The 16,525-nt window shown below is 32.3% G+C and overlaps 2 protein-coding genes across 3 annotated transcripts in view; one reads left to right on the plus strand and one right to left on the minus strand.

Annotated features, from left to right (window-relative positions):
• The window catches only part of LOC106682819 (lachesin), a 522,354-nt gene that overhangs the window by 164,785 nt on the left and 341,044 nt on the right, over positions 1–16,525 (minus strand). The window lies entirely within an intron of this gene.
• Positions 5,117–6,000, plus strand: LOC106682823 (uncharacterized). The gene is made up of 3 exons (XM_014423890.2): positions 5,117–5,267; positions 5,582–5,717; positions 5,887–6,000. Exons 1-3 carry the CDS (start codon positions 5,183–5,185, stop codon positions 5,921–5,923), a joined length of 258 nt encoding a protein of 85 aa, XP_014279376.1. The 5' UTR covers positions 5,117–5,182; the 3' UTR covers positions 5,924–6,000.

Here is a 16,525-nt window from a genome sequence, read left to right on the forward strand (position 1 = left end):
AAATATATTTTACTACCTCACAGCACTGAGCTGTATAGGAAAACGAGGATTACTATTTAGTAGTAAGATAGTAAGTACTTTCCTTCCCTGAAATGGTTGAAAATGTTGGATATTTACTTTCCTGCATGGCAAACCGCTTCTAATCTAATTCTAGTCCATAGCTAAGGTGGTTCTTGCACATGATTTAGCAATCTGAGAACTGCGCCGGTTCGACATAATCCCACAATAGAATAGGTTGGCCACCACTAGATCCCCCTCCCCGTATGTCAAAAATGACTAGGACTACTTCTAAAGTCAATTTTACAAGTAAATTTTTAGACAAAGTAAATTTCCACATAATGTATCAATGTTAAAGCTATTTTCCTCACTTTTCTAAATTAGTTCTACATAGACGTACTTTACGTATTCAGTACTAAGCATAAGACGGGAGGGGGGGCGTAAGTTATTTATAAACTAATAAGTTCAATTTACTAAAAATGATCTAGGAAAAAGTATTATTAATAGTTTCTTAAAGCTCTGATTTTACAAAAAAAGTTTTACTTAAATTATTTATCTAACCTTTGTAACGTTTTATCATGTTTTCCCTCTCAACTTTTGCCAGAAATATCAATTAATAACTTAGTGAAATATTGACAATTAAAAATAATATCGCTAGCTGAAACTTGAAGAGAACAAATTTCATAATCTTTTCCGCAGAATCATTTAATTTAAACATAAGAAGATTGAAGATATTTACCATCTTACTGGATTTTTTTGGTATCAGTGCTTACTTACGTCTATATCATAAATATCGAATTATTTTTTACTTTAGAAACTAATTAGCTATTTCAATGTTTTTAGTGAAGATATGACTGATTTTATGAATAAGTCTCGATTATCTATATTCAAAATTAATTATCAATTGCTTTCCTAAAGAAAGATTTTAGTCCGTACTTGCCCTTTTAACCCTTATTATACCCGGAATTACCTTATGTGATATTTATGTACGTAATATTCATCTAAATTTTATATATAATGGAAATCTTATATATCCATGATAAATGGAAAATACAAGATAAATAGGTCTCTATGGACAATAAACACTTTTTGTATTTGAAACAGAACTATTAGATGCTTATATTTAAATTTTCTTAAAAGGTGTGCTTTATTTGACGCATTTGGTGAACAAACTATTAACTACCTGCAACTGTTTGTGAGATAAAGCAGAATTGGGAAATTTACCATTATATCAACTTCAGAATCAGTAGAATATGATACCAGGCACTATGAGTTAGCAAGAATGCCGTGAAATTAATAATCTAGTATATCCTAAAATTGTAATTTTGTAGCTTTTAAATTATTACGAATTCAATCTTTATGAAGTTTTGAATGAATATAAGTTAGGTAATTGTAGTGGAGAAGTTTGAATGAATTTTGAAAGTGTAACAGGTTTGTAAAGTAATATAAAGAATTATAATAATACAGCATTAAAATAATCAGTGACGAAAAAACTCCAGAATTCCATTAAAACTTAACAAAGCAAAACTCATATCGACAGTGCCAGAACAGAGACTGGATGCTATGCTATTTGTCGTTCATGCATTTGACAAATTCTGACATCAAGGTAATTTCATCAAAATTGAAAAGGTACTATCACACTTCGACGTCCTTATCCATCAATATTTCCGTCAGATATGACACCTTTTTTCTTTGTTCGGCTGACTCGAATATTAGACAATGTTTAGTAAGAGGGTTCCTCGTGGATCTGCATGTAACCTGTTACAATAAATTACTTTCATCTATAAAATTATGGTACATGCAGCTTATAAACTGTGAAAAAAAAAACTTGGAATATATTGGAACAATGATAAAACAATGACTTTTTTCATTGAGTGGCGGTCCCACAAAATGAAGAACTTTGACCCAACCATGGTTAGGCAGTATAGGACTCCAATGGGAGTTGGCCGAAAAAAAACAAAAACAATAGTGTGAATACAAGCACAATGTGAGTATAACTCCCAATAATACGCTACCTGGATAGCTAATATATTATCACCTCTACACAATGGAAATTAGCATTATCTGCTTTTATGACACAAGATGGAATACACAATTTTGATAGGACCTACCATTACATACAGTTTTTCCACCATTTTTCAATTTCAGGCGCTTTTTAAATATTGCTGGATTTAACTATCCTCTTCCCATTTTAAGGTAATATTACAAATATATAGGACCGTCGCTCCTTGGGGTCTTAGCGGGTTGGTTCCGGCGGGGAAGAATTGCCTTTTTTTGTTATGATCTCCTCTTGTGAGATTGTGACATGTCTTACATCGACCAACCTACTCGCTATAATTGTCGGTTTAAAAAGTCAGATAAGTAAGGCTACCAAGGAGGGCGGGAGTGGAAGGTTTCATGCCGTTTTATAATTTCAGGCGTTTTATAAATATTACTCGATTTACTATGTTAAAGTTTCTTCCCATCTATGGCCTGTAAGAGAAATCTATTAATTATTAACATGAAATACTTTTTTTCAGTTTATTCTGTTTTGTGACCTTAGCAATAATGTTAATTTTACTTTTTTATAATAATCCAAATTGTTTTGTTGTATTAAACTAAATCAAGAATTTTAAGTGTTTATTTTTTTGTTCCTTGACATATTTTACCATACACATAACAGTCTCAGACCCCTAAAGCCGCCAGGATACACGACCCCTTATCATCCTATCTCTATTTTACCTACATGAGCAAAATTCGGGAGAAACTCATCTTGAAACGCCTTTACTCCATCTTAGATTCCCATAACATAATACCAGACCACCAGTTTGCATCCCGAATATTCCACTCCACTATCCAGCAATGTCTTCGTGTGGTTGATGTTGCCTCGTCTGCTTTAAAGCTCGAAATATGCTTTTCGGGGCTGTCTTTATGTAAAACACGCTTTTAATCGAGTCTGGCACATGGGGCTACTATACAACATTCGTAAATTCCTACACCCTACATACATTCTCATCAACCATTCCTGACTCCCTAACAGATTATTTCAAGTCAATCACAACAGTGCTGATCCATCCCTTTTTCCTCAGTCTACTGGTGTACCTCATGGTAGTATTCTTGGTCCTATCCTTTATAAAGTTTATACAGCTGATATCCCACCCCATTCAAACAATGTCCTCACCAGCAATGCCGATGCCATGTCTTTCATAAGTGAATATTGACCCTTCCATAGTATCCCAAACCCTCTAATCCTACATCACCACCATTGAGAAATGGTAGCAAACAGGAGGATTAAAATAAATTCCAATAAATACCATCAAATCATCTTAACGTTTTGTCGTTAACCTATGACTTCCTACATTACTGAACTCTTAATAATACTCCACTTTCCTTGTCAAACACAGGGCTTCATCTGGACAAACGACTAAATAGAAATCGTCGTAAAAGACTGAAAACAAAGGAAAATCCTTGTCAATTCAGATTATTGCAACATATATTGAAAAAACCTACAACTAATTAAAAAAGACAAATATGAGGATACAATAGTACATCAATCGGGATAATAACCCAAAACGTTATACAAGCACAAAATATAAATAGTTTATATTCTAATTGGAAGTTTTCTCCAACTCATCAATTAAAAAAATAATATAATCAACTTCCTAAAGAGAAAATTAAGAATAAAAAAGGCTCATTTATATGACTATAATGAGGCCAGTCTGGACATACAGAGCTGAGCTTTGGGGGCTCCACTAAACCATGGTATTCATTTCATATCCAATCCATACAATCCAAAATCCTTAAGGCTCCTTACTTTGTAACAAATCAAATTATCCATCAGGACTTCAATATCACATATTTTTCCGATTTAGCTAGAACCAGATACCAATCCTTCTATTAATAACATTCAAACCACCCACACCCACTAATTTCTGACTTCACCTACATTATCTGATAATCCTTCTAGAAGTCTGAAAATAAAATGTCCTGGAGATCTTCTACTCGAGAAATGTTATTGAAGTTTTATCAATGGATAGATACTCGACATGTCTGAATTATACCATTGCATTACTAACATGCTTCTTACCCTTCTATTAATTTTATTATTTCAAACAAAACCAATACATAATACAATAATAAGGATATGTAAACATAATAAACATAATGTCCTTTTTTATTTGATTGGACTAGAGTGTGCCTCCTCCTGTACACCACTCTAGTCCAATCTTCTTGGTCAGACTGCACCTTATTCTGGATGTTCGTCGATGATGGAAAGTGGCGTTCTTGCTTTTAAAAACATGCAAACCTCAGCATCCTAATAATTCGTGGCAGAATTCAGAAGCTAAATGTCCACTAATCCCTAGTGCCCGGTTTCTTCTACTGTTAACCTAGTAATTTCATAAATTGTTGTTTTTATTCAACAATATTCAGATAATCCAATTTCCGAGTTATTAATATATTAATTTTTGATTCCTTTAGTATTTTTTTTAGAAAATTTAGAAAAATCCATTTATTACATGATAATCTTTTTTTTATATAATTTATTTATTATTGATAATTAAAACATTATATTAATGTACTGTATTTTCTCTCTCCATTTTATTATTTTTAAAAAAACAGTATTCAATACATTAGTGAGGTGCTCAATCGAGTAATAGGAAGCACCAAAGAAAACTCTAAATTAAATTGTTCCCACAATTAAATAAATCTCCTTATATATGCATTTACCGGTTTAATCCTTTAATCACACATTTAAAAATTTAAAAAAATTGAACATTTTAACTATAAGTCTTCAAAAAATATATGTTGAAAGTGCTTGGGGACCACCAGTTGGGAACCACTGAGCTAGAATACAGATAAGAATAGTTACAATTTTAGGTCGAAACACATAAATTCATCACAATGAAAACTTAATTATACCTAATTACTGCATGTTTGGAGTTGACCATAAATTGAGCACTTGCCGGGAAACCACTTCAAGATTTAATTGTAATACTTTAACGATGGTTTTAGTAGATAAGATATTCAAGAAAACTTGTATTATTCTCTATTAAATAAAAGTAGATTGAACAATATTATTATTCGGCGTATTTCCTTTTTCTGTCCTTCCACGAAAAAGGGTGTGATTCAAGATAAGCTCTCAAGTACCTCTTCGAAACCACTATAAAAGGAAAATAAATGCGAGGAAGACCAAACTGAAGCAACTATGGTCCGATCAATCATCGTAGCCGCTGTCCTCTGCCTTGCAGCAGTAGTCCTTGCAGCAGAAAAGGAGGAAAATGGAGTCGGTAGTAAGTAGAATGTTCTCACAACAAATGAACATTAGATAGATATTTTGAATATTATATTATCATTTTAAAACTTTTTTTTTGTGAATAATATTACTATTGATGTGTTTATTTTTTTAAATGAATTAAAACTGAATATTATTTTGTTACCCAGAGGTAAAAGGAATAACACAAATAAAATTTTAAATATAAAAAGTTTATACAAAACCATTATACTTTAGTGGAGTAATAAAGAGACATTACCTCCACTGATCATGATAACAATAATTTTATTTGCTAAATATATATTAGTTATTTACTTTAAAATATTTTTACAGTCCAATGGTGCAGCAGAACAACTTATTGCAATACTGGCTACCACTGCTGTTCTACAACCACATGCTGCCCCAATACTCGCTACTGCTGTGGTGGTGGAAGGTATTGCTGTGCAATTAAAAACTCACTTTTGACGCCGTAAGTAACATTTTAGCAATTAAAAAATGAATATGATACTTATATATTCCAACCATGTTATAATAATCTATTAAATATGATTAACTGATACCCAGTAAATGCATTTCTTAATAAATAAGCATCATATGTTATCTATCAAAGTTGCACTAACAAATCATTTTTTTTTCAGAGATCAAACTCCTGCCATTAAAAGCTCTCAGAAATAGAAAACTGACTATACCTCATGAGTTATTTGATTTTTAAAGATGTATCTAATTGTTAATAAATGATTGAAAATAGTAAATACTGTTTTTTTGTTGTATTTTTTTAACACTGTTTTTATACATACATACATGTATATGCAAAATGAATAATAATAACTTATAACTACTTTAGTAATAATAATTGATTTTTAATTCATATAGTTATAGTGTATGATTTTTCCGATGATTGAACTTTTTATTAGATGAGTCATAAAACTATTAAGCACAATATTCATCCCTAAAATAAAATCGTCTCCACTATTAAATAAATTCCTTCATATATGAAAATAAAAAAAATTATAAAATAAAATATAGTTAATTGCCAACAGTGGCGTACGTATTACCCTAACGTAAACATGTTAATTAGGCACCGAATAAATAACCTTATATTCTTTTTTCTCCAATTTTTACATATTGTATTTTATTTGAGTAATTTCTGGATTTTCTCTTTAGGAAGTCTGGTAAGTCAATTCATAAAAAACTGTTGAGGTTAATGAACTTCCAATTGAATGTAATTTATATTAAATTATCATATTATAGTACAACGTTTCGGGACCACTGTCCCATATTCATGTACTTTAAATCTACAACAATAATAATCTACCATAGTAAGAATCTTCATCCATATGTATTGTAATTCATACAATTATATTCACCTCATAAGTTTTCATAATTTTAATTTCATATAGGAAATCATATCACATCTTTACACTATTCTCACTTTTCTACCATTACTTATTTGTGCATTCTTCACTTCTCCTTCGTACAACCATTACTCTATATTTCTTGCTACCTCTTTGGACCTTATCTCATGCCCAATGTGATGTTTGGTTACCTCCCTGTTCTTTTAAAGTCTTGCTTTGTATTTTACATTAAACTTAGTGATTTTTTTCTAAACCCATTTATTTCTTCTGATTTTTATGTTTATATTTTGAGTCTATTTATAATGTAGGCGTAATGTGTATTTAAGAGTTTCGTGTCAGTTTTGTAGTTTACTGTGTTTTGCATGTTTTTTGTTACGATCAAAAATTGGTGGCAAAATAGATTATCTAATTGTTGGATTTTGTAGAAAATGTATAGAGGTATTTATCCTTGTAATTTACTTTGTTTTAAGAAATATAGTTTTGATTTATTCTGTGCCAAAGAGACAGATAGTTTAAAAATGCACTTACTAAATTTATCATGATGGAACACTTTTTCATGTAGTTTCAACTGGTATCCAACTTCTAATCTTTTCATATGGTTTTCCCTCATTTCCATAACTTCTTCTATTCTGGATTTTCTCTTTAGGAAGTCTGGCAAGTCAATTCATAAAAACTTGTTGAGGTTAATAAACATCAAATTGAATATAATTTATATTAAATTATCACATATTTAGTACAAAGTTTCGGGACCACTGTCCCATATTCAGGTACTTTAAACCTACAACAATAATAATCCACCATAATAACAATCTTCATCCATATGTATTATAATTCATAAAATTATATTCACCTCATAATTTTTAATAATTTGAATTTCATATAGGAAATCATGTCACATCTTTACACTATTTTCACTTTTCTACCATTACTTATTTGTGCAATCTTCACTTCTCCTTAGTACAACCATTACTCTATATTTCTTGCTACCTCTTTGGACCTTATCTCATGTCCAATGTGATGTTTGGTTACCTCTCTGTTTTTTTAAAGTCTTGCTTTGTATTTTACATTAAAATTAGTGATTTTTTCCAAACCCGTTTATTACTTCTGATTTTTATGTTTATATTTTGAGTCTATTTATAATGTCGGCGTAAAAAAAGTAGTAAGCTCAAGACAACACATGGCATCATCGATGACACCGCCTCCAGCGGACCCGGCAGCCTATCTTATAATGCCACACTGGCAAAACAAGATGTATTAATTTGCCAACTTATATACATTCCTTTCTTCATTTTGTATATATTCATTTATCTTTTCTAGGAGGTCAGAAAAAAAAAAAAAAATGTCGGCGTAATGTTTATTTAGTGTCAGTTTTGTATTTTTTTTGTTATGATCAAAAATATTGGAGAGCTTCGGAATGTTTGACCCGAAACTACTTTTAAATCAGTTGTATGAATTTCTGACTGTACCCTCAGGATTGGATCTTAAAATGGTTTTTTTATATATGTAACGCAAAACCTTTTGCTTAGAGCTGGACACCTATTGTCCCAATAAGAGGTATAGTTTTTGTTTTCTTTTCTTTTTTAATATTATTAAATATGAAAAGACTTTTTTTGTTTTACTATTTTATTCTAACGAATGTAGATAGTCCAGCTTGGGTATATTGTTTGTTATTAGTTTATATAAACGATCTTTAATTCATCATTTTTGTAAAATTACTACAATTGATTATCTATATGTATTTCACAGGCTACATGTAGAGTTAATTTGTAGGGGGGTTGCCCCATAAATAAATTATTATTATTTTTTTCCTTTTTTCTCGCTATTGGGGGTTGAGTATCTGAGGAGGGGGCCTAGAAATCCAACCACCTTCATTTTTTTTTTTTATTTTAGTCATTTTTTTTTTTCAAATATTTAATAATTGTCGCACTATACGTGGAGTGTCTAATATAACCCATAGTTGAGCCTTTCTTAGCACATCAATAAGCACTCCGAAACAATTCACGCTTGCCACAGTGGATTTTGGTAGGAAACCAGTGGTGGATATAATGATTGGAGTAGTGGTAACTCCCTTCAACTTACACAGTTCCTTCAATTCAATAACCAATTTCTGACATTTCCTTGGTTTTTCTCCCACAGTAGAGCTTATATTATTATCCTTTGGGATTACGACATCAATAAGTTCCACTTTTTTTTCCTTAGATCTATAAGGAGGATATCTGGTTTATTATGGCGTACTGCATGGTACGTAATTATAGATTCATCCAAATAGATCTTGAGAGGACCTTTTTGGAGGAGTCTATCTGGGTGGTACTTGTAGTATGGGCTCTTATCATCAATTAACTTGTACTTTATCGCCAGGGCCTGATGCAAAATTTTGGCCACATTGTTGTGCCTCTGTAAATATTCAGTACCAGACAGCACCCCACATCCACCCGTGATATGTTGGATTGATTCCACCACCTTCGAACATAATCAACACTTATCCGGTGCTGTTGCGTCTTTTAGCACATGCTTCCTATATGATCTGGTGGCGATCACTTGATCCTGAATAGCAACCACAAATCCCTCTGTCTCGGAGTATAGCCTTCCAGCTTTCAACCATTCAATTGATCTTTCTTTATCTATGGAGACTTTGTTCAGTTGGTTATAGAATATCCCATGCAGAGACTTGCTTTTCCACTCCGTTAGTCGTTCTATTCCCGAACTTATATTCAGTTCATCCGCTTTGCTCAGGTTCAGTGCAGTCGGACCATTATTCATTGTAACGATTGCCTGATAAACACTAGTGGTTTTTGAATGGAAATATTGAGGTAGGGATAATTCCTGCTTGCGGCACGCTTCTTTAATATTTATGAGTTCTCGTTCTCCTTCTTTCCTGAATAAATGAAGTCTGGATGATGGAAGATTTGGATGATATGGGATGATGGATCCGGTTTTGCGTGAGTGTCGTTTTCACAAGACGATCTATTTCATGTATGCTGTTATATGACCACTGTAATATACCAAAGCTGTAGCTTAGCGGTGGTATGACCCAAGTATTGATGGCCTTGATTTTCTGTTTTCCAGATGGTTGAGTCTTCAATACTTTTCGTAGTCTCATTTTCAATATTGTTATGAGCTCTTGTTTCACATGCTTTCGAGCTATCTTGAGGTGCTGCTGTATACCTAAATATTTATATTGTTCTTTGGCTCCTAGTCCGCTGATACGCTCATCTTAATTTATCAGCAGGTCCTCAGCATTGAACGCCTTTCCCTTGTTCACATGGAGTACCGCGCATTTATTCCAAATGACGTGCTTATATCCTTGGTATAGGATGACACTATTTCACTCATACTTTGTAATTGTTGGTCTTTTTTCAGATATCGTAAGATCATCCATGTTCCAGTTGTGGCTGACAGTGGTTGCTTCGTCCTTGGAATTGAGTTCGTAGCCCACCCTGTTCCTCCACAATATTCAACTTAATGGGAACAGCGCAATACAAAACCAAAATGGGCAAAGGCAATCTCCTTGGTATATAGCCTTCATAATTTTTATTTAGTTAATACCAGGGGTCACTCCTATTTTCAACTTAGTCATCCAGCATGCCATCAAATTTGTGAATAGTTTACTTACTTTAGTTTGGACCTTATTGATTCCCAATACTTTGAGTAACCAACTGTGTGGTTATTATTATTATTATGGTCTGTATTTCTCGCTATTGCGGGTTGCGTATCGGAGGTGGGACCTAGAAATCCAACCACCTTCATATTTTTATTTATTTTTCCTTTGATTCAAATATTTAAAAATGTTCGCACTATCCGTGCTGTGTCTAAGAGAACTGACTGTAGAGCCTCTCTTAGCATGTCTTTAGTCACCCCTAAACCATCCATGCCTGCCTCTCTTGATTTTGGTATAAGACCATTCGTTGATATTATGAATGCAGTAGTGGTCACATATTCCAATTTATATATTTCTTTTAATTCTATCACCAATTCCTGGTATTTCCTCAGTTTTTCTTCCAAATAAAAGCCGAAAACCCTCAAATGTCATAAAAATACTCAATCAAATGTTCCTACCACAGATGTGCCCTAACTAGCTTTTAAAAGAAGCTGCACTTTTAAAATAAACTAATGCTTGTGGAATACTTAGAACCCAAGAAAAAGTGTCGTAAACAATAAAAGATAATACTTTAAGGATACAATTGTATTTATTAGGGTTTATACTTAAAAATGAATCAAGGGTAGGTGAAGAAAAGCTAATAAGACATATCAACAATAAACAGATCTGAATGAATAATGAAAATACAACATTTAATGGATGCATAGAGGTTGAGTTCAGAAAAGGAAACGCCTAGGGCCGATCAATAAAAAAAAATTTAACATTTAAATTATATATATAGAAACCTGTCATAAAAAATGGTTTCCAACCAAAAAGAGTTTCTTGGCCAACAAGCCCGAATTCGACCACCTCTAATCCTAACTTGGGACAAATCTTCACTCAGAAAACTTTTGAACATAATACAACTAGAATGTGTGAATTTTAAGGCGTGTTTATTGTACATTAATAGGTTGAATTCATTCAGTTAACACTTAAACATCCGTAAAAGTAAACAAAACACTGTTACAACAGCAAGTGCTTACAAGAATATGTGCTATAGAACACTCACGAGAAAAACTGGATGGGAAGCTATAGTCTAGAATACAGATATGAATAATTACAATTTTAGGTTGCAGCTCATAAATTCAACATAAAGAAAACTTACAATGATTTATAGCTAATTACTATATAATTCGTGTTGACCATAAATTGAGAAATTGCCGACAAAGCACTTCAAGATTTAAGTGCAACACCTGACCGTTCGCTTTGCCAAATTCAAATAGATTAGATAACAAGGATAGCTCGTATTTTTGTTTCCTGTTAACTAAAAGTAGATTGGCCAATATTACTGTTCTGCGTATTCCTTTTTCCTGTTCTTCCACGAAAAAAGGTGTGATTCAAGATAAGGTCTCAAGTATCACATCTAAGCAACTATAAAAGGTAACCAAATGCGAGGAAGACCAAACCGAAGCAACCATGGTCCGATCAATCATCGTAGCCGCTGTCCTCTGCCTTGCAGCAGTAGTCCTTGCAGCAGAGAAGGAGGAAAATGGAGTCGGTGGTAAGTAGAAAGCTTTGTTTTACCAACAACAGAACACTAAATAGACCTTTTGATTATTACGTTCTTATTTTAAAACTTTTATTTTGTAAAAAATAACACTATTGATCTCACAATTTTCTAAGTACAGTAAAAAAAAAAAATACTTCGTAATGAAAACTTTTTTTTTTACAAAGTAGGACTGAATATGAATTTATCACCTCTAATCTTTTTCTAAGGTTGCAATAAGTACCTCAATTTAAACATTAAAATGATATGAATACTTTTAATCAACACCTATAATTATGCAAACAACTGAAAAATTAGCAAATATATTATCAAATACCAAATATTTAAACAAAACCATCTTACTTTAGTGGAGTAATGAAGGGACATTACCCACGCTAAACACGATAACAATTTCATTTACTAAATATATAGTGATAATTTACTTTAAAATATTTTCTCAGTCCAATGGTGCAGCACAACAACTTATTGTAATGATGGCTACCACTGCTGTTCTACAACCACATGCTGCCCCAATACTCGCTACTGCTGTGGTGGTGGAAGGTATTGCTGTGCACTTTCAAACTCACTTCTGACACCGTAAGTAGCATTTTAGCAATTTAAAATTAATATAATACTTTCAATAATTATGTTATAATAATCGATTAAAAAAGAGTAACTGATACCATATAAATGTATTTTTTTAATAAATAAGCATCACATGTTTGTGTAGTGTTTACTTAATAAAATACTAATAAATTATGTTCCTTTCTTTTCAGAGATCAAACTCCAGCCATTAAAAGCTCTCAGAAATAGAAAACCGACTATACCTCATTAGTTATGTAATTTTTAAGACTGTATCTATATGATAATAAATAATTTTAAATAGAAAACAATAATTTTTATACCCCTTTTTTCCATACTCCCTTAATTATATAGAATATAATTAATATAGTTTCAACTATACAATAATACAGTTATTGTGTTCGATTTTTATCAAACTTATAAATATTTTTTAAAGTTTCTCGTAATTTGTGGCGTTACATCATCAATGATTCGAAATATGCATAATAGGAAAGTGGTGAATATTTATTATCTTTGAAGGAATGATTGCTATACTTTAGGAAAAGAAATAAACTATATAAATAAATAGTATATTTTTCCGCTCATACTGTCTCCACTACTCATTTCACCGTTAGCAATTCTATGAAGAGTATTGCTTCGTATTTAAAATGAGTGGAAATCAATTAGGTCACTTATATGTAATTGAGGTACAATAGTCGACGCAGTAAGCTGAGCTTCTTTAATACAGTAATCCTAGCTGGTTTACCCAATAGTCCAACGTTGATTACCTGTTCAGAGATAAGCACATCATCCAGACATTAAAGTAATTCGTCACGGTGATTTTGTAGCATTACCATTCCACAACAGGACAGCAGCTAGGGGTTTTGTCCTCATCGTGGAAAATTAAGCGGGATTTCGGATAGGATTCTTGTGAGAAGGTTAATTGGGTTTGATGGTATCTTGAAAATCTTTCAGGAAGGATGTGAGGATAGATGTTATATCTATTTGATATTGGTAATGAGGATACGGATAAGGAGATTGGGATGGATAGTTTGTGTGACTAAAAGTACTGAGTGAGGGCTGGCTGGGCTAGTCGTGATATATGCGGAGCTGGAGTATGAGAAGCTGTTTCGGTTTTCAATGGTAGTTGGAACGGGAGTTGGTTAGAGCAGCTGGACGAGATGGAACTGGGAGTGACAATTTTACCAGTAAGGGTAGGTGATGGGGAGGATTTTGATGACATGGAGGTTGAGGCTGAGGATGAGAGGCCAGGGACTCCGGTTGAGAAGTCTTAGGCGCCTGACGCCGAGGCTGGCTTTTCTTGAATGTCACATCGTAGTAAGTCCGGGTCGAGTCTTGAGATCGATCTTGAGTTTTTGAAGCAGACGGCTGCGATTCGGTGACATGAACTGTCTTCAACTTTGGGAAAATTTTCAAAGTTTGAGTTTCACGCGACAAGGTACGAGATAGTTCCGAGCTTTTTTGATGCCATGAAGTGTGGTCTCACCTTGTGAAAATTTGAGTAGATTCAACACAGTCTCTGTAGCTTCCTGGGTGGTCTTTTTGACAGAGAGCGCGTTTTGCCGGTTCATTCCGAGGTTTCTAATAGGTTTTAGTTGCGTGAGGGTCAGCACATCTTAACGCACTTAGCCTAGTGATGGTAATAGGCCACTTTATGTCCGATATTTGAACACCTGGTGTACTGGACACTAATAGGTTTTTGTCCTGGCTTCTCAAATTTAACTGTAAACCAGCCTTGTAACCTGACATATTTCAGTATTATTTCGGACAGACTCTAAATCAACAAAAAATAAAGGCAGTGGGTATTTTTCTGTTGGGTGAAGAACGAACGATATATTTCTCACATTGTGGCCAATTTCTTCTAGGCCTGATTTGATAGCGTCTGTGGGAGTAGTTGAGTGAAGGTCCCTTAAAATCACTCTGTATGCCTTCTCTTGTTTTAATGTTTTTTTGGGTCAAATAATTGACAAAATTTTTATAATGTCCCTTAGTAGATGTGTTGATCTTGATGTCTTTGACACGTGAGAAACATCTAAAGTTTGGCTATCCGATCAAGTAAGCAATTTCTTGAAACGAAATTAAATCTTTAATTTTACTACTAAAAATAGGAGGTCGTCCAGGATTAGAAAATCCTTGATCCTCCTATAGATATATATAGTCTTTGGATTCGAACTCGGGACCCAATGGAAATTGTATTGAAGCGCACAGAACCTTGGGCGATGTGGACTTTAAATATTAAAATTGGTTTTGATCTTTCTTGAAATATTTCCTATAATAATTTAAGAACAATGAACTGGATAATAGACATAGAGCCCGAAACCTTTTACAGTTGTTGGGGCAAAGTAAATATGTCGAAACAAAGTAATTTCTTCTGATGAAAAATAACAAAAATAATTAATGTTCCCTTTTGAACCTAGTGAAAATTTGAAATATATATGTATGTTTTGACGTCTTAACTAAATTCATTTCGATTTTTCTTTATTTTTTCGATGTTACATTGTCGAAAATTTATATCATTCTCGTTTTATTTTATATCATGACATAAACGTGCCAAGGGTTTCGATGTATAGTTTTATTTTATTCATTAAGATCAGTTAAAAAACAATTTAAAATAAAATAAAAATGCGAAAAGAACCAAATTTGGTAGCTACGAAATTGAATTTGTACAGGCGGAACAATAAGTTTGCCACATTAAAAATGACACGTGACAAGGCGGCCCATTGATCTCAGGAGACAGCGAGAGCAGAAGTTGTAAATAATATTAATGGACTCAAGAAATTCACCTGGGAGCAAGAACAGGGAACTTGACAAGATATCTTCCAAGTCATCAGGAGCCAGTATTCAATAATATGTGGGAATTACCATTCCAAGATGGAAGATGGAATAAATAAGGGAAAAATGCATTAAGTCATTCATGAATTTTTAATAATGGATTTCAGGAATCGTTATTCTCTATTCTTGAAAGCTTGTTGTCTCTTGGTAGGCTGCCAACAACCTATAATTTTCCCTTCATATAGTCATTGAGTTTTATTTTAAAAAAACAAGTACATAAGGAAAATAAATATTTAGCTGTTACAAGATATTTCTCATATAAGTACCTTCATGATATGAAAAATATTTGTAATATGTATGATTTCTATTTTAATCACGGAAATGACGAATGATCAACTGGACAGCATAGAGAGAGATTTTAATTTTCCCAATGAAGATCCATTGTTTTTTTCCCCTTAAGATAGTGATTCATAGTGGCGTGTAATAGATGTATTATAATATTTTCAGTCAACGAATATTTCGATACATATATTTATTAAAGTTCTTGAATATTAATAGCTTATAAATACGCTTCTCTATAATTACAAGAACATTAAATATATTAGTTCTCCATAAAAAATGAATAAATATTTTACATTTTAAGCATATTAGAAATTATAAATACATTAGAAATGTTTATTTATTTTTAATCAATATTTTAAAGCAGATAGTCAAGTAAGAGAATTAAAAAGATAGTTTCAAAATTAGTAGTTAATAGTTAAAACACTGTGTGGCAGATTGGAATATCTATCAATAAATAATAAGTATTATAAACAAAAAAAATAGTTAAAATTATTTCATAATCGTACATCCTGAATACAGCTCAGACCATTTCCTTGCAATTCACAAACATTTATTCATTTATAAATAATAATTCACTTTTATCTTCAACATAATTGATAGAGATAAATAAAATAATTTATTTATATCAATTATTTTACTACATATTTTATTGAATAAATATCGTAAATATTAACAATACAATATTTACTAAACAACAATTTTTATCATTATTAATATAGTTTAACCAGTGCGTTGTCGAATAGCAATAGGAAAACTTTTGGTAGAAGTTAGTTCCTAAGTGATTTTTAGACAAATCAAAAAAGTGGCATAATTTCTTCTTCTTACCAAACGTTATACTAGGGCTTCTGTTCACACTACTCTTTTACCCTAATTGATGCAGGTTGACTCTTATTCACGTATCAAACTATTAATTATATTCTATAAATATAATGTTAGGTACCTTAATTAAGAGGCAAATGTTACAGATAGAAAAATACAAACAATATGTGACAGTATTTATTTCATAAAATAAACCACTGGAGTTTATGGAATCGAAGTCCATATCTTCAATTAAAGCTAAAGAAAAACCTATGAGCTCTCTCTCTCTCTCTCTCTCTCTCTCT

This window comes from Halyomorpha halys, unplaced genomic scaffold, assembly GCF_000696795.3.
Source record: "Halyomorpha halys isolate HHAL.00 unplaced genomic scaffold, Hhal_1.1 Scaffold445.1, whole genome shotgun sequence".
Lineage (NCBI taxonomy): Eukaryota > Metazoa > Arthropoda > Insecta > Hemiptera > Pentatomidae > Halyomorpha > Halyomorpha halys.